Below are 26,979 nucleotides of genomic sequence, written 5' to 3' on the forward strand. Positions count from 1 at the left end.
AAAGACAGCGAAAGGTGTGCATGTTTGTACAAAATCCTTTAATAACAACAATAGTGTACAGAAACAAACAAACAAAACAATCCTTACATTCACACATCCATACAAATCTCCAAAGAAAAATAGCATACAAATTATCTTTATGGCAAAGAAACTCACAATTATTTACATAACTGATAGGGATACACAGACCACTCCAGACAAACTAAGGCACCATGAATGTGTTCACTGAAAGCTGTTATTAATTTAAGCTGTGTGGAGCATCACTCCGCTCCATCTATTTGCACTGTATGTACATTGGCAGAGAAGCGAGATCCTCAAAAGTATGGCACCTGTATGCACTTTTCAAGTCTTTCTGAACGAAGGACTGGCCACCACTAGAGGGCGTTAAGGAGTGTAAGACACATTACCATGTGTTTGGCCAGTTGAGAAGTAAGAAAAAAAAAGCCACACAAGTGGAATTGATGAGTTCAAAAATCTTTTGGCCACTTTTGATGTCCATCTACGTACGCTGGCACCGAATCTGTGGATCCTTCCGTACGATAAACCTCCGTACAATACGGATGTGAGTGAGCGACTGAGTGAGTTTATCCTCGCTTGAAGGCATTGGCTCCATTTACAGCATGAAAGAGTGAGTGTGCTTGAAGTCCTGCTGTTTCTGAAAAGGTTAAAAATGAAAAATGAAGCCAAGTAGTAAGTAGTACATTTTCAGTTTTGCTAACCATAACAACCCATGTCCCAGATGCCTTGTTGCTATACAACCAACCAAACTACATGGGGCTGTGAGAGAAGTGAACACACGACTAAAGAGAAAAGAGAAATGGCGCACCTCTTCAGGAGGGGGGCTGTACCGTGTGTTCCTGTAAGAGGGAGAGAGGGAGGAATGAATTTATTACTTATAGCAGTTTGAAGAACACAAGGTTTACTTGCCTGAGTCTGTGTGTGTGTGTGGTTTCTGGACTTCATCTGATTTAAGGATGCACTTAAATACACCCACAGACACCCTTTAACACACTTCGACTTCTTTATATTTGTCCTATATGCCCGTTAAGGGGAAACACTGACCGCTGTGAAAGTAAGGGGAAGGTTTTCAGAGCGAACTGAAGAGCCATATACAACTCAACTGATAAATGAAACTGCACAGGAGAACTCAAAGCCATTTTGGGCATATGAGCACAGCACAGTGGAATCCACCTCGTGCTTCAACCCGAGACACAAGCAAGCAGCAAACAGTCCCCCTGCTGAAGTCTGCTTAGTGTCCTCGCACCATCACACCAGTAACAGGCCTAGAGCTGCGGCTGGATTTGTGTTCTGAGCTGCAACTGGGCTCGTGTTCTCTGTCTCTGACTCACATATCTTCAGTTCTGTTGAGGTTCTGCCTGCTGATGTGGGCGGCGCCTTGGCACTGGGTGATCCAGAATGACCTGTAAGAAGGGGCCATGTTGGTTTGGGAAAATCAGAAGTTGTGACGACGGGGGGGGGGGGGGGGGGGGTTGAAAAAATTGTTTCCGTGCACACCATGCAAGGATCAAACGAGCCCAAACGGGACAAGGGACAACCAGATAAGCTGCCCTATCAGCTCTAGTATTTTGAATGTGAGTAGAAACTAATTAAATTTGAGTCTATGACAGGATGGTAAGTCAGCAGATTATGACATTTGTTAATAGGAATCCTTGTCGTTCACAGGATAATCATCCAAGTCCTACAAACAGTTTGTGTACTACTGCCATAAACCACATAGACACACACACACACACACACAACAAAATGTAGTATTTCAAAGCTTAGTACGAAAGAGCACGTCATGGCATATGTGGAGGCGGTGCAACATTAATTACCTTCCTCTGTGTCCTGTACATGCAAACAAAGAAAAGAGGATCCATGAAAAACAATTCCTTGATGTTCCAAAAACACTGACAATTTACTAGTTTTGGATGCATATAAGTAACTAGTACTAACATCATCTTAAAATCAACTTCAGTGTGGATATGAAGACATGTGAGAGACAGATGAGCAGAGCTGACATTCTCAGGAGCCTCCTGGGCTTTGCACTAAACAGTTCTGGGGTTTAGGCTGGACTAAAATATTAAATAAAGCTTTGACAGCAGATCACTTACTGCATCACCAAAAGACACGAGTCTTATCTAGTCTTGTCTTGTCTCATGAGTCTTATCTAGTCTTGTCTCATGAGTCTTATCTATAGTCTTGTCTGGTCTTGTCTCATGAGTCTTATCTAGTCTTGTCTTGTCTCATGAGTCTTATCTAGTCTTGTCTTGTCTCATGAGTCTTATCTATAGTCTTGTCTTGTCTCATGAGTCTTATCTAGTCTTGTCTTGTCTCATGAGTCTTATCTATAGTCACGTCTTGTCTTGTGAGTCTTATCTAGTCTTGTCTCATGAGTCTTATCTATAGTCTTGTCTTGTCTCATGAGTCCTATCTAGTCTTGTCTCATGAGTCTTATCTAGTCTTGTCTTGTCTCATGAGTCTTGTATAGTCTTGTCTTGTCTCGTGAGTCTTATATAGTCTTGTCTGGTCTTATAAGTCTTATCTAGTCTTGTCTTGTCTCATGAGTCTTATCCTTTATAAGTGTGAACTGTGTTGCTGTTAGTGCTGAAGAGATGAGTGACACAAGGTTGCCAGAAGTTCTACTTTGTGCCTTTTATGTTTTTTAAATGATTATTTTGTTAAACTATTTAACTATTACTATTAACTTTTAACTATTACTATTTGGGGGCAGCTGTGGCCTACTGGCAGCTGGCAGCTCACTGCGCCGGGATTAGTGTGTGTGTGCTTCACCTCACTGTGTGTTCACTGTGTGCAGTGTGTTTCACTAATTCACAGATTGGGATAAATGCAGAGACCAAATTTCCCTCACGGGATCAAAAGAGTATATATACCATACTTATACTTTACTTACTTTATTATTCTTTGCTTTTTTAATGTAAAACACATTGAATTGCCCCTGCGTATGAAATGTGCTATATAAATAAACTTGCTTTGCAGTGCCGAATGTGGTGCGAGGAAAGGTATTGAAACAAATACTCACTGCTGAAAAAGCCATGCCTATGAGCATAGCACGCTCCAAAGACACAGAGAGCAATAACCAGACAGACCACCACCACTCCTGCTATGATCGCTGGGACATTTAGATCATCTATAAGAGAGAGAGATAAAGATGAGAGAGAGAGAGAGAGAGATTTGAGAATGGTTAGTAAGGAATACAGGCAGGAATAGAGCAGACCGTGCTAATTTTGTTACGGTTCCAGTTTGTACTCATTTGTTTGCGTTCTCTTGTACAGCTGCTTCCTGATGTTATTCTTTTCTGGTCATTCCCATGGGTTCATCTCGCTATATATACAATTTTAAAGGGAATTCCACCATGACTCGTTAATGTCATATATAGCTCACTGGAATACAATGGACCAAAAACAATGGAGCTTTGTCTTGTACCAGTAAACTAAAAACACAATGTTTATTCCGTTGCCGGCATGGTGAACTTTCTCCTTTTCCTGAGTAGGCTACTTCACTATTCTTGGAAGGCAGTTATCTGCTCTCTCTGTGGTACAAAAGCATACATAGAGAGAGACGTGTACATGTACACAAAGAGAGAGAGACAGAGAGAGAGAGAGAGAGTGAGTGAGTAAGAGAGAGAGAGAAAGAGAGAGAGAGAGAGAGTGAGAGAGAGAGCGAGAGACAGAGAGAGAGAGACAGAGAGACTGCCTTTAGATAGCTGCTCTTAAGCATACATAGAGAGAGACGTGTACATGTACACAAAGAGAGAGAGACAGAGAGAGAGTGAGTGAGTAAGAGAGAGAGAGAGAGTGAGAGAGAGAGCGAGAGAGAGAGAGAGACAGAGAGAGAGAGAGACTGCCTTTAAAACCTGCTCTTAAGCAGCTATCTGCCCTCTCTGTGGTACAAAAGCACACATAGAGGCGTGTGGGGTATGTGCAGAGAAAGAGAATCTCTATAAAAATGTGGCTCTCACACGCACTCCCTCTGACTCACCTATTTTCACGTGGACTCCCTCGCAGCTTTTGGGCGGTCCTGCCTTATTCCGCGCCTCACAGTGGTACTGCCCAGTGTCTGCCTTTGTGACAGATGTAAACATCTGCAAACATGATTAACAGCAGGATACACCAGTTGGTATGGACAGGGACATATTTGAGTTAAACAACTCTATGTGTTAGGGTGTGTGTGTGTGTGTGTCTGCAACCACCATGTGGACAAAGCAAGTCAGATGCTAAAACCCTAGCAAAACAATGCTCCATTTCTGCAATATTAGGTAGTGTATCCATTTAGAGATGATGCCATGTCTACCCCTAAACACTAGTGCAAAAAGTAGCACAAAGCATTCTGTGTTTGACCAGACCTGTCTAAACCTGTAATATACTTCCATACATTTGTGGATCAGTAATTCTTCAAAAAATATCCAAATAAAAGCATTAAAATGTATGTGTGTGTGTGTGTGTGTGTGTGTGTTGTGTGTGTGTGTGTGTGTGTGTGTGTGTGTGTGTGTGTGTGTGTGTTTGATATAGACATGGTAGTGTATGTGTGTGTTTCTATCAGCTGTGTGTTGGGTGGTGTGTGTAGTGTTGGTATTGTGGTAGTGTTGGTATTTTTGGTATTGTGTATGTGTTGTGAGTGGGAGAGTATTGTGTGTGTGTGTGTGTGTGTGTGTGTGTGTGTGTTCACTGTATACTGTATGACTCTCTCTTACCAGCACACCAGTGTGGGGGTTGATGGTGTAGGTGGCGTTGAATGAGGGACGCAGGGCCTTGTTGTCTTTGTACCAGGTGTAGGTGGCCGCGGGCACACCATGGGGTTCCCTGCAGCGCATCTCCACCCCCGCGCCAGTCAGCACCCTGCTTGGGATCTCACACGAGGGGGTCTGGGGGGGCACTGCCACCGCAACCAACACAACCACAACCACCATGGCGAGGAGAGAGAGAGAGACCGAGAGGAGAAAGAAAGAGAGAGAGAGAGAGATTGTTGTCAATGATGTTCTTATTGTTACTGTAAAAATTGCTATGCCTGTTTAATTGTGCTTTGGCAACACTGTACAGTCATGCTAATAAAGCAACCTTGAATTGAAAATTGAATTGAATTGAGAGCGAGAGAGGAGAGAGAGACAGAGAGAGATAGAGCAAGCAACAAAGTGATAATTTGAGAGGTATTCATTTCAGATCTGCTATCATATTCCCCCAATGTTCCCTCACACATACACACATACACACACACTCACACTAGCACACTCCACGGTACCTAACACTATAATGGTGATGTTGGCCTCTCCCAGCTGAACAGTGTCTGTGGCAGCGCTGACTTCACATCGGTACTCGCCCGCGTCCTCCTGAGTCACCCGCTTCAGTTTTATCGTCGCCCCATCCATGTGAGCCCGGCCCTTAAAACTCTCTGAGACAGAAAGAGGGACACGGAGAATGAGAGTGACGGACACACATATACATTTATCAGACGTTTTTTATCCAAAGTGACTAAAGGCCTATTCACACCAAGAACGATAACGATAACTATAACCATAACGATAAAAGCGTTCACACTGAACAACGATAAACAAAGCCTCTCCTTGTGTTAATAAATGTGACGGTTAAAATTCGATGGGTTCTGATTGGCTATTAGCTTTTTATCGTTCTGAAAATCGCTCTGAAAGTGATCCCCAATGATATCGTTCTTCATGTCGTTATCGTTATAGTTTATGTGTGAACGTCGTCATTCATATTAACGAGAACAATATTTATTTATAGCTATCGTTATCGTTCTTGGTGTGAAAGGGCCTTTACTGTAGGCTACATATGTCAATTATATTACAAGGGTCATTGTCCCTAAGCAACTCGGTGTTAAGTGCCTTGATCAAGGGCACAACGGTGGAAGCTGGGTACTGAACCTACAATTTTTCAGACTACTGCATACTAGCCCAGGTCATTAACCACTACGCTACCACCACCCCACACACAGCGGTTGGAGAAAATGATTTCAGATGGCAATTACTTCGGAACTCTCCCTCAAAGAAGACAAAGTCTGGAGAAGAAGAGCGCATTCCTCTGGTCTTCTTCCATTCAATCCGAGGGTGTTCATCTCTCTCCGTTTTGAACTCACACGACAGCTCTGCATCTGGAAGGACAGAGACATACATGACCGTAAAATACGGCACCAACAGCTCTCTGGAAGGACAGAGACAGAAATGACCATCACATACGACACCAACAACAGCTCTCTAGAAGGACATACAGACATGACCGTCACAAATGACACCAACAAAAAGGGATGACACAGAGCCACTTATCGGACTCACCTTTGTTCTCACGAACCTCTACGATAGGTGCAGTGGTGAACACTGACACTGGAACAGAGGGGACGACTAGGAGAGAAAGAGAGAGAGAGTAAAAAGTGAAGAGGACTATCATGACCAGCTCAGACAGACTGTGGCCTTCCAGACATCTCAAAGAGTTTCATGTTGTATGTATGTGCTCTTGCATCGAACCCCACTATGTTTCAGAGGGAGTAAATCTGCATTTATAGTCATGTTTTGCCAGTTTTCAATGAAAGACACTTACATGCTTGACCTCCCATAGGTTTAAGCCACGTCTGTGAAAGGACAGTAATATCTTACAGACTGATAGATCTGAATATTTCTGACGGGTTTATGGACAACATGCTCGATCTGCCACAGGTTATCTATCACACTATCGACATCCTTTGAAGTGCACCGAGGGAGCCGGGGAACTCCGACTCCGGCCGATAGCAACAAAGGTGACCCGCGGGGCCCTGCTTCCTGAGTGCGGCGCTGACCCATTGCGGATGACATCAGTGGGCACTGGCGAGCGAGCGCAGCCGTCTGTGACTCAAGTTTAACTCTGACTTCCTGCCAGGAACAGGAAATGGGAGCAGCCCTTCCCCATGCTGATTGGTAGGCCAGCTCCATTGTTGATGTCCATCCTGTTACAGGACAACAGGTTGCCTTGATAACAGTCCTCCATGTAGGAATGTGTTTATGTCTGTATCACTAATGGGCCAGAGGTAGAGTAATCCTCTGAAGGAAAGAGGTTACAACACACTTCATAGGCCACAAAGCATTTCAGTCATTTGACTGCCTTGTGGACTTACAAAATACAGTATGTGTGTCAACATGTAAATGTGACCCCCCTCCCTCTCCCTCTCTCTCTCTTCCCCCCTCCCTCTTTCTGTGTGTGGGTGTAGGTGTAATTGCTGTGTGCACTCATTATTACAGAATTCCAGGAAAACTGATGTTTTATCCTGAGGAAGTGAATCTTATCTTGTTTGGATTTTGGGTTACCTTCCTGCTTTAGGACTCACTACTCACAAATCAACATCAAACATCGTCTTAGCTGGTAAACACATCTATCCGGTGACAGTATGCCATCAAAATAAAACAAGTGGTTTTTCTTCAGCCTCAACTAGCATCAAGCAAGTGTATCCCCCACACCGTGACTAGCACAAACGGCTGTGCTCTATGACAACAGCACAAGCAAAACACCGTAATGAACATGGAAAACACAAAATGCTCTCAAAACATGTGCTGCGTTTTCCCCTTTCGTGAGTGAGGAATACTTGCCTGTTAGATTACTTTATAACTATTATAATATCATATAATATTATAACTATTACTTTAGTATAGCAACATTATAGTGCATTTGATCTCAAGTAACAACTGCTGACAACAATGACACTGTAAAAGGCGCGCTGGCAAACACACACACACACACACACACACACACACACACACACACACACACAGGGATCAAATGTACAGTCCCTGGCTCCATCTACAGTGTTGGTAACTGTCCTGATTGTCTTGTCTGTTATTACAATGTAGTGGCCTTGTAACAGATATCGAAGCTTTTCTGGCTGCGTTTTGCTGAGCTAGTCTCAACAGCGTTATCAGCCAGCTGTGTGTTGGGCCATGGCCTTGTAGCGAGCACCTTATCGTCCTGCAGCTTCCTCAGAGGTACACTGACCGTCATGTCTCTCTCACTAGGGATGGGAGCAGGGGAGAAGAGAGAGGGAAAGAGAGAGAGAGAGAGAGCGGGAGAGAGAGAGAGGAAGGGAGAAAGAGAGAGAAAGGGAAAGAGAGAGAGAAAGGGAAAGAGAGAGAGAGGGAGAAAGAGAGAGAAATAGAGAGAAAGAGAGAGCGGGAGAAAGAGAGAGAAATAGAGGAAAAGAAAGAGAGAAAGGGAAAGAGAGAGAGGGAAAGACAGAGAGAGGGAGAGAGAAAGAGGGGGAAAGAGAGAGAGAGAGGGAAAGAGAGAGAGCCAGAGAGAAGAAGAAGAAGAAGAAAGAGAGCAGTGTTCTGGCATCAGGCAGAAGATGGAGGGGACGCTCTGAACGGACACACTGTGTATTCTTTGGCACACGGCAGCTATGGGAGCCGTGTTAAAGCGATAAGAAGCAACAACCCCAACGTGCGCACAACGTGCCGTGTTTAAACTCACTCCTCACTCCCCCTCACATACCATCAGCATCATCAACCCAAACTAGCACCCTGACTCAGACACACACACACACACACACACACACACACACACACACACACACAAGGGCACTGATGTCAAATCAGAATAGCCTTTCTATGAAGGGGGGAAGCACAAACAATAAAGAAGCCAGCACATTTCAAAGGCTGTGGATGAAGAGGAGTTCAGCTGTAACCTCCTGTGGCAGCGTCAAATTGAAATGAATTGAGCCTGGTTCTACAAGTGTCCTTAGAGCATGGAGTTTATGGTGCTTTACGACCGTAACACGGGGATCGCTCAGTCTGTGTGTGTACACGAGGGTGTTGATGGTTGAATGTGGACATATGTAAGAGTGCGAATATATCCGAGGGTGTGTGTGTGTGTGTGTGTGTGTGTATGAGAACAAAGGCTCTCTGTATAAGCGTAACCCTGCCCTGCTCTGGGGCAACAGCTGGCTCTCTCTGCCGAGTGTCTGACCAGGGCCATAGAGCCCCACCTTCCCCCTGCAGAGCCCTACAAAGTCATCACACTCACACACACGCACGCATACACACACACGCATGCACGCACACACACAGAGAGAGCAAATCACCGATATTGCACAGATAATAAAAACTCTTGAAACATTCTGATTGGACCCAACAAGTTGGTCTGAGTATCAGAAGCTGCTCAATCCCCATGAATTTTCAATTTCTTTATTAAGGGATAACCCCTTGAAATGAGACATCTCGTTTTCGAGGGGGTCCCAAAAACACCAAACAAATGAAAACAAGCAAAACAACCACCCTTGCCCTTAGACCAACTCAGCCCCTCCCTCTCTGTTTCTCTCTCTTTCTCACACACACACACACACACACACAATTTGGTTACACCATCAGAAATGACATGTGTATTTTCAAACCTGTCACCACACACTACTGTCAAGGCACATAGAACAATCAATGAAAAAGGACACATGAATGACATTTTTGCAGAATTGCAAACCCCACTGAGCAACAGTGTGTGTGTGTGTGTGTGTGTGTGTGTGTGTGTGTGTGTGTGTGTGTGTGTGTGTGTGTGTGTGTGTGTGTGTGTTTGTGTGTGTGTGTCTGTTTGTGTGTGTGCATGTGTGTGTGGGTGTAAGAGGGAGAGAGAGAGAGCGAGAGAGAGAAAGAAAGATGTGACCTTGAGTCAAATAAGTAATATAAGGAATATTCTTTAGTTATATTCTTGTATTGGGATGCCTATGTGAGCTAGCCTCCATCACTGTTTTATCCTCTTGTGATCGGTATCTTCCAGTCAATTTGAAAACAACAGGTGGGAACAGCTGATCCAACACAGGATGAGTGAGAGTTTGAATGACCTAGAGCACAAAGAGCCCACTACAAATAGCCTGCTTTCACCTGCACCTTTGACCACTGGCAAGTAGCCTATACCTGCCCCAGCCCCACAGGTGTCACCCTTAACCAGTGCTCACTGCTAACGCTAAGCTGACCCAAAGTTAGATCAAGGATCCAGTCACTGAACGCCCATTTCAATGAGTAGGTAATCCTCTCTATTTCTAGCATTAGACCACTCCGTCATGACCGCACAGCCGAATCAAGAGGGCGCGTGTGCTGTTTTTTTAAAAGCAGACGCGCACATGACTGAAAAGCAGGCTGTAGGCTATTGTCTTCCCATCTCGAAACAAAAACACATTTTATTCTCAATAGTAGGCCTATAGTTATCAGTAATTAACCTTACAACATAGCTCACTAAATAGCCTACCCACATTCACACCAATTTGACGGTCTCGTTTAATCAAACATTGTAGACTGGGAAATGCTTTGAACAATAGTTTAATTATGCATGACTTTAGTCAGACTTAATCTAATTTATTCAACAGCCACGCAACATTCTAAATGTCAACACGATAGCATATAAACAACCAACAAAAATAGAACAATGCACTTTTTCCTGCTCACTGAACGTGCCCTGATGACATCGGACATGCACACTAGGCTACAACAACCTCTAAGAAAACTGACAGTAAGAAAACTAAGGTGTAAACTACTTACTCTGTAAAAGAATGACAAACACAAGTGGGGACGTGAACAAATGCTCCATGCTGACAGCGGAATGTTGAGTGTCGCGCAACGGTCGTCGGTTGGTCCACAAACTCCTATCATGAATTTGAACTTCTACAGAATTCCCTGCTCTCTACTCGTAAACTTCTTTGACGACTCACCGGGAGTTACTGTTTATGATAGCCGGTTTTGTACCCACCGGGAATCCGTTATCAAGGCTTGCGCACACTGCTTGTTGAATGATACGACTATCCTCCCTCCGCGGTTCACTAGCCGTCACCCTCTTCTTCACCCTCCCCCCTGACCCGACTGTGTGGGGGGAGGAGGGGGGGGGGATGTAGAAACGCAGACGCGCTCTGGTGTGTGTGCCAGCGGTGTGTGGCACGATAAACAGCGGTTATGTGTCTTACCCATCTGTGCTATGGTAATCATTAGTGACTTCATATTAATGCTGATGCAATTTCAGCCTATAGGCTATACTGCGTAGGCTTATAGTTAATAAATAACTGATTTAATTGAATAACTGCTTATTGTCATAATATGCTTTAGGCTGTTGTCTACTCTGAGCTTCAACAACGTCAACTCAAATGGTGTTGTGGCAGTAGGCTACCCACGGAAAATGTAGGATTATACCATCTCTTGTAAAAGACTGGGCAATTGTGTGGCTTCCGCTCAATTTTGTAGGCTACTTATTGCGAGAAAAAAAAAATCATGCCAGTTAAGGCTTTTCTCTGTCACAATTGGCCTTTAATCGCCCAACTCTGTTCAAAGAAACCTACATTCACCACATAGTTGGCTACGACCATGAAATTGACGACATATTTGAAAAAGTTTGGCAATAGAAAAGGAATTTTACTCCGGTGGTCTGTTCGGGCACGGACTCAAATATCTCAATCGGATCGAGCCTGAAGGGGAGGCAGTCAGTGTGCATTTGTCTTGAGGGAGGACGGGGTGTGTCCACACTTTGCAGTTTGTTGCACCCAACCAATTTGAGTTATGGCGACAGGTGTTTCTTCCTATCTCTGCTTCTAAAACACGTATTTATTTCTGAATCCAAAAGATTCATATCCCATACTGAATATTTTCACAATAAAGATCAGCTCACGATTGGAATAAAACAGAGCTATGTATCTCATCAATGCACATCTCTTGTGAAGCCTAAAATGCGCAATGAATAGGCCTGCTCGGTCACGCTTTTCTTCAATCTTGACGGGGAGGAGTATTTTTAGCCACCACAACCTGTCTACGGCAGCATGAGTGTCATTCAAGGCACTCTCTCGCATTCTTTCAACATCACTGTCTTCTCAGCACCTGTCGTCATGCCACAGACACACCAGCTGTCGCGACCCCGACACACACACACAACATGGCCTTTGTCTTAGCCACGGGAAAACTGCTGACCGATCACCACACACAAACCCTCTCACCTTCCACTTTCTCACACACAACCCCAGCTGACCAGTTAAAGGCAGACTCAACAGCAGGGCCGTGTTTACACAGTTTGTTTTATCTTGTCAGGTTTTTACATATATTTAGCAAGAACTCAGCAGGTGCAAGGCCAGACAGTGTTATGTGATGGTTCCAACACTGATAATAATGATTCCACCAGCATGACCTACAACATAAGAAAACCAATCACAAACCCACTGAAAAAGGTTTCGGTACGGGGTGTAATCTTGCAGGTTAATCACAAATATTTCCTCCCACCCATTCAATGTTATATTATTTTTCCTCACCAAAAAAGACCAGCGATAAAACTCCTTGGTATACACACAGATTTCAAATATTTATTTAAGGACAAGACACTAAACAATTTTGGGTCTGGAGATTATGGCGTGTGTGTGTGTGTGTGTGTGTGTGTGTGTGTGTGTGTGTGTGTGTGTGTGTGTGTCACTGATGGATAGGAAGAGCTGGATCCTGCAGATGACTGGATTCAGAAGGAAGTTCAGCAGTCAGATTGGCTGAGGACGGTGTTACCTCTACCTGAAAAGCAACCAGTAAAAAAGGAGCAAGAACAAATGATCATCATTCACCAAGGTAACGGGCGACGAGCATGAGATCGGGAACGCAGCTGTGGAGCTCAGTGTGCTCTCCTACCAGTTTCATCGCCCTCTTTCGCAGCTTCCTCCAAACTGTGTGATGAGCCTGGAATAACAAACAAGTGGGTTGAACCTTTCATACTATCCACAGAAATACTGTGATGGATAACATATACAAGTGTTTACTATAACATATACAAGTGTTTACTATAACATATACAAGCATTTACTATACATATAAAAAAATCTTACAATAAAAAAAAAAAAATCGTAATTTTAATTAATGAGACTTAATGCATGCACATACTGTACATCTCAGTTAAGATAGCATTATGATAGACTGTACAATGCAGAAACAATTCAGATCTTGAGGATTTTTGAGAATGAATTTATCATTAATTGTAACCATTAATAAAGAACTGTTATTTAACGCCAATGTATTCTCAAAAGCTCTATCAATGTTCTAATGCCATACACCATATTCATAGCCCACAGCTTATGTAAAGCACCTTTGTTGGGTAAAGTGCAGGTTTCAGAGAAAAGTAAGTAAGTAAATAAATAAGTAAAAAAAACCGCCCACTGAGTAGGCGTCTCTACCTTTGACTATCCAAATAAATTTATCTGATGTGTGGGGGCCGTTCCAGACCATCAAACGGACTGTCCACATGGTGTGTGTGTGTGTGTGTGTGTGTGGAGGCAGTTCCAGACCAAAGGGAGCAGAACACATCTCTGTGTAGTACCTGTAGTTGCTGGGGGAGGGAGAGGCCCTGCACCCTGCGATGGAGACCCCAGGCTCCCTGGCCAAGGCTGTGCAGAGCAGTCACCTCATACTGCATGCACAGTCCTGTTCTGGCCACTAGGGGGCCTCCACTCAACGTAACGTGGTCTCCACATCTACAAAGGGGATAGAAGTCAAACAAGGATCACTAAGTAGATGCCACCTAAGGCAAAGTCTCATATCCCATCACCACAATAAGCCAAACAAAAACTCCTATCACACTGAATCAATGACAGATGAAGAACAGTCATCACGAAGATGAACAGTCATCATGAAGAAAAAAAGTTATCATGAGGTAGTCATCATAACTTCTTCAATATGCATAATGATAAAAACAAATTCAAGGACAGTGCACCAGCAATACTAGCAATATATGCAGTGCAATATTATATTATATTGCACTGGATGAATGTTTAGGCTAATTTATTGTCTGCGGAGAATACGAGTGTGTGTGTGTGTGGTGGGCACGGTATATACAGAAATCCTGAGGTGAAATTAAATACCTTTTAATACCTTTTTTAATACCTTCTCAAAAAAAATTAAAACCATAGCACCACAGTGATTTTCATTGGTGAAAGCTGTCTTGGCCAATTTTGAAACTGTTATTTTACAGTTTTTCTCAGTCGCTTTGATGCTTTCCTCAGATCAGAATGAAAATTCTCATAACTAATATTTCAACCTCCACAACATTTAGTCATTTGTGCACATCATATTAGCAATTTTTCCTTCCTCTGAACAAATTGCAAATGCTTTTGGACATGTATCAGTTGCTTTCATACAATTCTCTGCTGTTAATAACATTATCATTTGCTTATGTCATGTCAGTCAAAATGAACTATACTTATGGATGCTGAATAGTCATTCCCAATGAAACTAATAGTCTTCATTTCATTGCTTGAGTCATTACATACAAAATTGTTGAACTAGAACTAATTCTGTCACAATGCTGTAGAATTGCAAAGATCATATACAGTAAAAATGTGAAACCTATGTACAGTACAGTATTCAGTGTCTTGTACTCACTTACTCCCCTAACTACAGAAATGTGTAACTACTGTTGATTTCAAATGGCTGTACAAGTAGTGTATAGTGCTGTCTTGAGCATGTTCAGGTAGTGTCACTGAGTTCTGACCTTTTTTTTGCATTGGAAAACACTGAGATAATAAACTGTCATAATGAAAACATGACAAAGCCATTTGACTATCTTGTTCATAAACGATGGTGTCAAGACTTCTCATTTTGATGACACTGGCAGTTTCATTGACATGAAGACTTGCTTTTGAGGAATGGACTATCCATTTTGAGCAAGTGACGTGCTTTTGCAGGTTATCCACTAGGTTTTGCAGTTTGCAATAATTGTTTTGAGAAATGCACTAACCGCTGTGCAAATGTTAATAGTGATATTGATCAGGGGGTATGCCATTAATTGTTTTGAATTTCAGTTCATACCTGCTCTCATGCTAACTTCATTGTCAAGAGACGTGACTGAAAGCGTTCATTGTCAAGAGACTGTTACCATGCACCGACTCGCTTGGGCTACGCAGGCTTTTCTGAATCAGAGTGTTGCGATTGATTATCTAACGTAACCTCTTTGTAGATATCCTGAAGAATGAGAGGGTCTGCAAGGATTTAATGCATTTAACTTAGTTGCTGACTCAAAAATATAACAATTTCAAGATGACTGGGTGTTGTACCTTAACAATGTGCAAGTGAAAGTTATTACTTTGCCCGTGATATTAGGCTAGTCTACTGATCAAGTCAAGATTTTGGGGCGATTTGGATATTCATTGTTTGAAAAATAGGTACGAAATGTAATACCTCGTAAAATCTCGATTACTACATTTTAATGGCCTTAATTTCTGCTAAGTTGATTTACTACCTTTTATACTTTTTAAAACCCCGCGGTCGCCCTGGGTGGGGTGAAGGTCTGCATATTTGTGTATTCATCTATCTGTATGTTTCTATATGTTTAATGTGTGTATCTCTGCACCTTGACCACCTGAATGTCCCTTCTTTGAGATAATAACATTGACTCTGACTTTGACTTACTGTGCCACTGGTGCTATGAGCTGTTTAACTCCCCTGTAAATGCTTACTGTGCCACTGGTGCTATGAGCTGTTTAACTCACCTGTAAATGCTTACTGTGCCACTGGTGCTATGAGCAGTTTAACTCACCTGTAAATGTTTACTGTGCCACTGGTGCTATGAGCTGCCAATTCCTCCACCTCTGTCTGCTTACACCTGCAGAACAAATTGTCACGAGAAGAACAAAATAATAATTATATGTATATATATATATATATATATATATATATATATATATATATATATAATATATACACACAATGTGTAAGATAATCTTTCACCATGAATAATGAGGGGCGTTCACCTGCTGTGGGCAAAGATGTCCAGAGCCACAGGGGGCGCCACTTCCAGGGGCTCCCAGGGCAGATCTCTATGGATAAGCTGCTGAGCATCACGGGTGAGAGAATGCAGCGCCTCCTACAGGCACAGACGAGAAAGTGTTTGGTTACTTGTCTCTGTTGCACAGCATGCCAACTATAACGGCTTCTACACACAGTTGCGTTCCATCAACGCATGCCAGTGGGTGTTCCCGACGGTAGCTATGCAAATGACTTGAAGTATAATCATAATTTGATTGGTTGGTGCCGTCCGTCGATTGGCTTGATTGGCCGGTGCCGTCTGTCGGTGCAACAACAGCTGAACTTCTCAACGCAAGCGACGGGAGAAACGCGACGCAACAGACCCACAATTCAGTTCGGCAACGGATGACGTGAGCCCATGTAAAGTGAATGGGATGTGTCTCCAGCACGGCAACGCACGCAACTGTGTGTAGGAGCCGTAACTGCTGAGAGGACAGCAAAAGGGTGCATTTATCTCAGTGAGTAGGCCTACATATTTAGATTTGTTTTCACGTACAATATTTCGCCCAAATACAAATAAGTCTTTTCATGTCTCCATACTAACCTCTGCGGGTGTCCACGAGTCTAACTGAGGGTCCAACACTACATCGCAGCAGAATGCTCCTGATGTCACTACAGGAAAAAGTGGACCAGAGAGTCAAGGAAGATATACAGTGGACAAGACCTTCATGAGCTCAGAAAGATTCAAATTCTAATGATTGAAGATTTAAAGGAGAATTCCAGTGATTTGTTTCTCAAGGTCACTGATTTGTTTCTCGAGGTCACAGAGTACTATCGGTACAAAAAACACCGAAAACAATCGGTTCTAGCTCGAGTTGTTGCAGCCAACAGCTAAAGCAGCCAGGCAGCTACACTGCTACACTCTGGGTTCATGTTCATGCCTCCATGTTCATGCCCCCCATGTTCATACCCCCCATGTTCATGCCCCCCATGTTGTTCATGCCCCCCATGTTGTTTATGCCCCCCATGTTGTTTATGCCCCCCATGTTCATGCCTCCCATGTTCATGCCCCCAGAGTGTAGCACTGTAGCTGCCTGGCAGCTCTAGCCATTGGCTGCAACAACTCGTGCTAGTTAGAACTGACTGTTTTCATTTTGTTTTTAACAACAGTACTCCATGACGAAACAAAGGTCTATGTGAAAAAACGCTTGAATTCTCCTTTAAGGATTATTTTTTTTAGAACAGAAGTTCTATAGAATGTTTCAAGCTAAAAGTCTGTGTGACTTGTGTATGCATTGAACGGTTGGGTAGTTGAATACCTGGAACTTCAGGAGTCTTTAGAAGCTCGACAGTGAAATCATCCTTGAAGGCATTCTGAAGAACCTGACCAAGGAGGGCTGCACAAGACCTCCAATAGGCCTATAGTCAGAAAGAGAGAAATGGATAGACAGGGGACACAGGGCAAGCAGAGACAGACAACGATACAGGGACCCAGGGAAAAGCAGAAAAACAGACAGCAATTTAGTTGCACCAGTCATTTTCACAGAGCGTGGTTTAATGCAGCCAATAAACGGTTTATTGGGAATAAACTGAATATGCTTGAGTCTTGTAAACACCTTATTCTGATTGAAATAAACCAAAAAAGGCCATATTCGGTTTACTAATAAACCTATTGCACACCCTAACATATGCCTGTTTTAAACAGAATATTGGGTCATATTGAATTCGCACAGAATTAGGATAAAATTAACTAATTGTCTCTCACACACTTTCCTACTCATGGCGAAACAACCTTTTGGAAATACAAGGAGACAAACTTATGTCTTGCAATCATGCAAATGTCATGGAGTTCATTGACGGGAGAAAATGTTGTAATAGCGACATTTTTAAAAAGATTTGTTAAAACTTGGCTGGCTATCGACATACACCTGAACAAGTGAAATACAGGTGGAAGACCCTGAAGGCACTGTATTATTCAGCCAAAAGAGGGAATTCCACCAGCGGAGATTTACGTCATGATGTTGGGAGCCTATTTGTGGGCTGTGTCACTGATTTATTCGGAATAAGGTTGATTGCTATGTAAACAGGAATATGCTCAAAACGTGACATTCTACTTGCATGTAAACAGGTTAAAAAGAATATTGACATAAACTGAATTTGGGCAATAAACTGATTCAAAACTGTTTATTCCCGGCATGAAAATGTGCTCACAGTGGAATTACTTCATCCGGTAGTTCAAGTTTGCAGGAGCCATGAATATTTTGGTCTTAATAATGCTCTTTCATGGAAATACCAGAGAGAGACAGAATACCACAATTCCCTGAGAAGTGAGAGTGTGATACCTGGTTGGCTAACAGTGGATTGGTATCTTTGAAGGTGAGCAGCGTGAGGGCGCAGGAGCGTGTGAGAGGCTTGTGAAGAGGCCATGCCTCCCCATCTACAAGCGCCAGCACTGCACTCTCCAAATGCCATTCACTCAAGTCTGGAAGAGCAAGGCACAGAGAAGAAAGGGTTAGGTTTAAGATGCATCACAATTCAAAGCAACAAGCAGAGCAAACCTTAAGAAAATGTATTTTGTACTCACGGCGTGCACAGCTATGAGGTGTGGACAGTCCTTTGTTCATGACCAGGAGTGTTCCTTGTAGACCTGGACCCTGCATTTGAACTTCAATCTTTTCTATGCGTGGATACAGCGCCCGTTGACGCGCCTGCTCCTCTGAAAACAGGGAGCTGCGTCGACTCCGCAGCTCTGCCGACGACAGCCGAGCAGAAGTCGCAGCACTGGACGCCAGACCTAACAATTCATCAACAAAGCGTGACATTCAGTGTAACATCAGGATGCGTAACGTCCATCAGTCATTACTATGTAACAAAACACAGGTCCCACAAGTCGTTACTATATAGCTACTTGGGTTCAAAGTCACTTCGCTAGCGAGCGTCTGTCACAGCCTCACTTCAATCAACAATAGATTTGTCTTTATGTAAGACACAGTTCCTTATGATTATCAAACATGGTCTCATTGAGTTTTTCCCACTACTTTAGAACCCAAGGTCAGGTAGCTAGGTTATCTGGCTAGCTAGGCTTTTAGTTGCCATCCATTATCCACTGACAGCCCTTGCAAACCCTTATTAAACGTCAAAAAGAGCAAACTCACGCCGCTGTAACATTTGACATGCTGTTCTGCAAGCCATGACTTTTCAGAAGAGGACTCGACCACCAGGTCCACACAGAAAGACACACTAATGCACGCCAAATAGAAACAATTTCAATCCTACATATCAACAACCACTGTAAGTCGCCATGCTTTTCCACTGTTCGTCCGTCAGTGTGTGCGCGTAATCAAAATGTCCCACTGGAACAAATTCTGTGAATATCAGTTCCGCTTGATACCTGAGGGGTTCCGACAGAGTGGGGTAAAACGCCCCTTGGGGTAAAACGCCCCCCCCCCCTCCTATATTTCACAAAATCACTAGATGAAGTAAAATGTTGTTGTTTTTATTTCTATGCACTATGTTGACAATGGTGATGTACAAGTACCCACCACGCCCCTTTTGCACAATTTTTGTTGTTGGTAAAATACTAATTAACTGTTAACTCTGGACAATTTTCATATTTGGTTTCTAATTCATGACATTGTCTCTCAAAACTAGCATAGCAATTCTACATAATATTTAGCTTTTTGTTTCACAGTAATATCACATATTCCTTAAGGGGGGCATTTTCCCCCACTCTACCCTAAACAACAACTCACAGAAAAGGTCGTATGTCCCTTGGAATACATACTATTTTAACTAATGTTAAAATATATTGTCTTAAAGACATTGTGCTGTTTAAAGAAACCCAAAGGGCTCATTTGGGCTATAGTATCTGAAGCATTTGGATACGATATGCAAGTTGTCTTTAGAAAGACAGCCTCATCCTTTGAGGTGACAATATGTGTCACACCTGAGAGGCTGGCCAAGAAAACGAGTCTATTAGACTTAGAGAAAAGAGAATGGGGAAATGACAAGAGAATAATTAGAAAAAGGGGGTGGGAAATCAAGTTTGGGGTTTTCAGTGATCAGAAAAGTTGTGAATGAAAAGGTACTCTCAATTAAAGTTTTGTCTTACAGGCAGGAATGGGATCTAGAGAGGTTCTGGTGCTCTTACGTAAAATATTTACAGGTTAAAGGCAACTTAAACAAAGAAGGCTTTTACTCAGTTTTTTCACGTCATCATGGCACTTGGAACCAATCAGGGATTCAATGCACACAAGATAACAGTCAGCTGGTAGCCTATTCCCCATCTGTAATCATTTTAACACTTTTGAGTAGGTTAGGTTATGTGTGGTGCAGCATTGCATGAAACTGACAGTAAAATGTGCTGAAAAAATAAAATCATAAAATATGCATATAAAATAGGATTTCTATGCATTTGTCAGGTATAAATATATAAAAGTGTGTTACCTTATCTGTTTTGATGTTACCCACAAAACTATTAGGAAATAGATGGTATGACTAATTAGAAGAAATGGCATGGCATGTTTATGACAACAAAAGAAGGAATTATCCGTCAAATGTTCCTGGATTGGACACTTATTATTATTATTATTATTATTATTATTATTATTAGAAATTGACTATTGAAATTAGAAAAAAGGAAATGTGTGAAAATTCATGTATATTATGTAGATGGATTTATTAATCAATTTTTGACAGAGATTAAATGTTGGATGACATTCCAAAACATTCATTAACAACTAGTTGAAGTGTGGGACAGCAGCAAGTAGGATTTGCTTTGTAATGTGACCACTCCAGCGTCCATTAGAGGAGATCTCTACAGCTGTCTTATTGAAATTGTTACATCAAAGACACTAGATGGAACAGGTGGGAGCAGGACTTGACTTGGCAATCTCCCAAGTCTCTGCCTGTGCCATCTATACAATGTGTTAAAAGTGAATAGGAATCGCTTGGTGGGCTAGACACTAATCTGCTAAAATAATTCCTAAATTGACTAAGGTCTCAAAATTCTGGGATGGAAAAGTCACTGGAATGTCTGCATTAACCTTAATGATGTTTTGTTTGAATGAGGAGGTGTATTTGTACTGTATGTTTGCTCAGATTGCTTCAATCACTGGAGCTACTCGTTCTAAAAGGCTTCAAACTTTTCAAAAGAATTCAAGTGAAATGTAAACTGATTTTTAGCTTAATTGTTGGAATAGAAACAGGTGCAGGTAGTATAGTGGCTAAGGAACTCAGTAGCCACAAATAGAAACTAAATATAACAAATAGAAACTAAATATCATCAATTAAAACTGTACAAATTGAAAAGGAGGCATTGTTGTAACCAAATACATTACTGTAACAGTCACATATTTTGCCATATGCCAGATATCTTAATCTTGTGATTGTGTTATTCAAATATAATGCACACTAGCTATGTCTATTTGTTTGCCTGAAGGATATTGTTGGACATTTGGAAGATGAACTGTGAAGATATGATGGGTGGGCTATCAACTGGATATAAGGTTGACACTATCCATTGGTTACTTACTTGAATATAATCTCATAAAACAGGGATGGTAAATTATATTTCAGTCAGATGCTTCAGAAATTGGGAGAGCCAGATGAGAAAGGGATCCCAAAACTGAACAGATGATATTGCAACCATAAAATTAGTATATTTTGATAAAAATGACTTCACATATACATGTGATACATGTGGGTAAAGAGCAGCTGTGAATCCCAGACACAAAGACAACACTTTTGATGACTATTTGTCTTTATTTTACACACACATACAGTATTATACATAATTAATGTCATGTAAACATATACTGTAATAATATAAGTTGTGTTCTTTTAATCGTTTCGTTAATCGTTAAACCTTTCTTTTTGTGTCTTCAACCATTGATTGAATTTTGGACATGTGAATGCTGCATGCCTTGAGTGAGAATATGCACACAAACTCCAGTCATGACCAGCATTAACATTAACTCTGAGGGCACACACACACACACACACACACACACACACACACACGACACACATGAACGAGTGACACTTTTAGTTAGAGGTGGATAGACAGAGACAGATAGAGATCTTTAGCGTCCTTTGCTGAGCCTAGCGTAACATTCGATGCTTTCTCCCATCTCTGGGATAATGCTAACTGTATAGGTGTTTGTTTATAAAACAACCCCTATCACGATTAGCATTAACTCTGAGATGAGAGTTCAGTCCAGTTGCTGTGTGTGTGTAGACCTGCATCGCCACAAGTATCCTGCAGGGGGAGACAGAGACACGAGGTTGAAACAGAGTCATCCCATCACATCCAGATGAATGACTGTAACTAAGCTGTGAAAGGCTAAAAAAGCTGATTAGGTGTCAGTCTACAGTATTGCAAACAGACCTGACGTTTCCCCACCTGAGTTGTGCAATGGCATAGTCTCTGCAGTTTTGAACTGTATTTGTTTTACTACACTTGAAGCACAACATTTAAGATTACATTTCTGACTGACCCTGTCAAGGACAAAGAGAAATGTTTACATTGAATGGTCATGGTTTATAATTAATTGAGAAAGCAGCCCTGCAGTCATTCATTCATTCTGCTTAAACAGCATGTGACACAATCTTTGTGTGTTGTTCACAAGAACACATCTGTCTTACAAATCTATAAATAACCTTCCGCATACTGTTTCATTTTTTCTTTGCATGAGATCCTTGCCAGAAACTCTGCAAACTCTGCACTTTCCCCTGAATTTATTCAACCTGTCAACTATTTACATAATGAATTTCTACCACTGAGTTTCTAACATTATCAAACATTCTCAACATGTCAACCAGAATGGGACTACATGATACAGTTTTGTTTACAAATAACTGACAGAAGTCTTTGCAGCAGAATGGGACTACATGATACAGTTTTGTTTACAAATAACTGACAGAAATCTTTGCAGTAGAATGGGACTACATGATACAGTTTTGTTTACAAATAACTGACAGAAGTCTTTGCAGCAGTCTAAACAATGCAGTACGTGCTGTAAAAGAATCTGAATCTGCTCTCTTTCTGATAAAGATGCGCCGAAAGCGAGCACTTGAAGACGTTGCAGGTTTTCCAGTGTGCCACAGAGTGTTTCTGTGGCTCCGCATACGATACCTGCTCGGGGGCCTACTTCCTTCCTGAGCAGAAGTGCGCTGCTCTCAGACAGAGTATTTCCTCCCTGCGCTCTGAATAATCCTGCACCGGGGTCAGTCACTTCGGCTCTTTCACTTCTCACATCTGTGTTCGCAGTGTTTGGTTACAGACATGTATCAGTTCAGAGTCACCTGTTCAGTTCAGTGGTGCATTACACATCCAGAATAGTGTTCTCCAGTCCTCCATTACAGTCCAACATCTCTCTCTCTCTCTCTCTCTCTCTCTCTCTCTCTCTCTCTCTCTCTCTTTCTCTCTCTCTCGTCTGATACAGATAATGCTAGTTTGAGAACAGCAGATCACTGTCAAACGGAGCTTATAAGCGATGATGATGGTGAGTCATACAAATTCCCCATGCCCCATGAATGGAAATTTACCAGCACAGGGGAGACTGTGTGAGGCTGTAGGATGGAGATGACATCTATATGTAAATCAGAAAACACCGTATGGAATTTACAATCAACCAGATGATGCAGGCAGGTGACTGAAAAAAAGGTTATGTTGAAGATTGGTGGCATGTGAACTCTAAAATTTTGATGGCATGTAAAGTCAAAATAATATGTATGACATATTATTTCACATTATTGTGACAATGACTGACAATGTGCCCATTGAAGCACTTTGTGTGTGTGTGTGTTCCCACAACATTAGTATAGCATGTAGGCCTATTGAATTTGCATTGCAAAATGCATATAAGGACCATAATAGTAACGACACACTGGGTCGTTTTAGTGTAAAACCAGTCCTGTCCAAGACTGCTGTATAAAGTTAAAACAAAGTGACAGTGACAACAAAAGCAAGCTAATGATGATGATAATAATTTTGGTAGCCTATCAGTTAGATGTACTTTGTCATGTGTGCACAGCACTTTAAAGCAAGGTTAATGGTTTAAAGGATGACCACATACAATGATCATATAATTATCAGACAGACAGACAGATAGATAGATAGATAGAGAGATAGATAAATAGATAGAGAGAGAGAGAGAGAATATAAAATAATATGCTTCCAACAGTGGCACAGGTGTCAAGACGGTACTGGGTGTAACACTGGTACAGATATGACAGGTACGGATATGACCATTTCTGAGATGACTTCAGACAGAGAAAAATGAATTCTCACATTTGATCAAAATAATTTCATTGAATTACTATGTCTATTCAGTGTGCAAGTAATACATAATATATGATTGTTGGGGTGTTTTTTAGTATATCTGAGTCACATAGGGGGTTTTCCCTGAACATCGAAGTGACTATGAACAAGAGTGTGTTTTTTTTCATGTTGCTATCTTAATATTGCTATTTGTTTGTCATGCCTGTTTCTTGGCTATTCATGGCATTTGACATGAACATGGATAACACACATTACTCAGTGGGACCATGTACAGCATGGTAGAAAGGAAGAGGGGGGTGAGCTAAATGAAGTGTGTGTGTGTGTGTGTGTGTTGGGGGGGGGGGGGTATTTGAGGGGGGCTTTCCCTTTGAACTGGACATTTGTAATTTACAGAAACAGCCTAAGCTGTGTGAACTCTGAACTGTGGCTCCCATTATATATTATATTATATTGCTATTATATTCTTCCCAGGAAGAATAACTATATTATCTCTCATTTATCCTCTTTTTCTATCACTCTTTTTATATTGTTCTATCACTCTTTTCGTACACCTCATACTCACCCCCTAAAGACTGAATCATTCTTGCAAAAGAGAGAATTAAAACAAAATCCTTCATTCTTGGTGTTCCTAATAACTAAACCAATAGATGTTGACTCTTTTCACATGACTGACTGTTTTTTTAGGAACACAAATACACATGTAGGACACATTTAATAGCAAGTGCCAGTGTAACTTCCTGCCATCTATGCAGCAATGTAGAGTTGCAGGGGCACACAACACTGGGGCGGGTTAGAGTGTGACGTAACATATGAAGGGGACGCACGCAATCTCTCCCCAACCAGAAAACTGACTCATACTGGAAGATTTGGCCATACTCATTTAAAGAGGGAGAGTGAAAGACTGAGAGAGAGAGAGAGGGAGAAAGAGAGTGAGAGAGGAAAAGAAAGAGAGAGAGAGTGAGAGAAGAAGAGAAAGAGAGAGAGGGAGAAAGGAAGAGAAAGAGAGAGAGAGACAGACTAACAGATCGACAGACAAAAAACTGGACACTAGACAGTTGGAAACTTGGCATGTCTGTGGTCACACAAGCTACATGAAAGTATTGCAGTTTTGTGGATTTAAGTGTGGATTTTTTTTTCTGTGTGAGAGTGTGGGGCCTTTTGAGATTGGGAGATGCAGCACACAGTTAGGGGAAATTTGTGTGACAGTGGAAACCACCCAAGAGACTGACACTCTGCCGTGACCTTATTTACTCATAAACTACTTTCCTCCTTCTCAGATCGCGACCGCTGTGGTTTGTACTCGTTCTCCCCCTTCCCCGTTCTGTACCGCCACAACCACGCCTGCTACGATTCCAGCACCACGGCAACGGCACACGACGCCAGCACCCACACCTCCAACCCCAACATGGAGGAGTCCAGCAGCCCTCTACATCCCTCTCTATCCCCCAACATGGAGGAGTCCAACAGCTCTCTACGTTCCCCAACATGGCTTTCCTGCAGCCTTCCAAACATTCAGCTGTTTCCAGAGAGGGGCTGAGAAATCAGACTAAGCACCTGAAGCCCTGTACCTTTAACTGGACCTTATTGAGTGTGATTACTCCACCTTAGCCCTGTACGTTTAATTGGACCTTACCTGAGTGCGATTACTCCACCTTAGCCCTGTACGTTTAACTGGACTTTACCTGAGTGCGATTACTCCACCTTAGCCCTTCACATTTAACTGGACTTTACCCGAGTGTGAATACTCCCCCTTAGCCCTGACCCAGCTGGTCTCTAGCAAAACTACTTCTATTCTGGCAAAAACTGCAGTTTATTTCCTGGTTTTGGAACAGATAGCATTCGAACTGCACCGGAGTTCTAACAAACTGTACCCCAGACCACTGTCAGCAAAAATCACAGAACCATCGGTCCAAACGAACTCGGGTCCGGACCAAACGGTCTAGTGTGAATGCCCCCTAAACATAAGTATGTTTAATCAGACACAGCAAATGAAACACTTTCACCTAAAGGTAGGCCCACTCACAGTTGGCTTAAACATGACGTTTAATAAGACACAGCACCTGATTCGTAAGAGGCTCCAGTGCCCAAACCACAAGCAGGTCCAGGTGACCACAGGGACCCAAGTTTGAATCCAACTTGCGGTCACTTCCCAATCCCGCCTCACATCTCTCTCCCACTTGCTTCCTATCACTCTTCACTGTCTTATCTATCTATCTCTAAATTACAGGAACGTCTGTCTGTCTGTCTGTGTTTCAGTGTGTGTGCTAACCGCACATCTGTCCAACCGTTCGCTCTACTGCATCCACTCCCTCTCTCACACAGCACTGTAGGCTTGCATATCTGTCAAACCGTTCATCCGATTGATTTGGATGAGTAAGTGCAGCGCCAAGTTTGACATTGTTTGCATAAGAAATGCAAAAGATATCTTTAATGTAAAAGAAGCACAAATTGCCTTTCTCCGCTCTACTGTTGCCACTCCCCCTCACACTGAGACAGATCAAAGTCCTTTTAGGCAAGTCCCTCCACTCGGCGGTCATTGCAACACACTTTAAGCTCTTATCGGGCATCTATTTCAGGCAGAACTGCGCGTTCTTAAGGCATCACAGCATCAACCTAGCTCCAGATCACAACACATGATGATGTATTCACAGCACCACATGGTTGGCACAGTGTATTCACATGTCGACTTTTGGCTGCGGAAGGAGTGGGATATGTGTAGACAACTGCCGTGGCGTTACAAACTAATTCCATGCCTTTCTATGGATGATTTTTTGAGTGCTGTGTCTCCTCATTAGGAAGTCTATGGACAGAGAGGGTAAGCAGAGTTTTGGCAGCACTGAACCCAGGCACCGCACGGGTCAAGATGCAAGATGTTTGGATGATTATCATGTCTGACCTCAACAATAAATACTCTCTGTATGCGGTTTGTTTGCATAGAATGATTCTGCGGATTTCGCAACAACAC

At 42.3% G+C, this 26,979-nt stretch overlaps 2 protein-coding genes across 2 annotated transcripts; both read right to left on the reverse strand.

The window, feature by feature from the left end:
• Positions 1–19: 19 nt before the first annotated feature.
• jam2a (junctional adhesion molecule 2a) lies at positions 20–10,822 on the reverse strand. Its single transcript, XM_076303001.1, has 11 exons — positions 10,520–10,822; positions 6,308–6,373; positions 6,004–6,126; positions 5,260–5,409; positions 4,715–4,896; positions 4,003–4,105; positions 3,044–3,151; positions 1,836–1,848; positions 1,350–1,421; positions 827–857; positions 20–655 (listed from the first exon to the last, which is right to left on the reverse strand). The coding sequence occupies exons 1-11, from the start codon at positions 10,566–10,568 to the stop codon at positions 614–616; spliced, it is 939 nt and encodes a 312-aa protein (XP_076159116.1). The 5' UTR covers positions 10,569–10,822; the 3' UTR covers positions 20–613.
• Positions 10,823–12,013: 1,191 nt separating this feature from the next.
• Positions 12,014–19,066, reverse strand: mrpl39 (mitochondrial ribosomal protein L39). The gene is made up of 10 exons (XM_076303004.1): positions 18,886–19,066; positions 18,315–18,524; positions 18,073–18,212; positions 17,050–17,149; positions 16,335–16,402; positions 15,736–15,848; positions 15,522–15,587; positions 13,308–13,461; positions 12,626–12,673; positions 12,014–12,511 (listed from the first exon to the last, which is right to left on the reverse strand). The coding sequence occupies exons 1-10, from the start codon at positions 18,920–18,922 to the stop codon at positions 12,419–12,421; spliced, it is 1,029 nt and encodes a 342-aa protein (XP_076159119.1). The 5' UTR covers positions 18,923–19,066; the 3' UTR covers positions 12,014–12,418.
• Between the last annotated feature and the right edge of the window lie 7,913 nt (positions 19,067–26,979).

This window comes from Alosa pseudoharengus, unplaced genomic scaffold, assembly GCF_046254945.1.
Source record: "Alosa pseudoharengus isolate Yale_2024_CS ecotype anadromous, Long Island Sound unplaced genomic scaffold, YU_APseudo_1.1 YU_APseudo_1.1_scf_24, whole genome shotgun sequence".
Lineage (NCBI taxonomy): Eukaryota > Metazoa > Chordata > Actinopteri > Clupeiformes > Clupeidae > Alosa > Alosa pseudoharengus.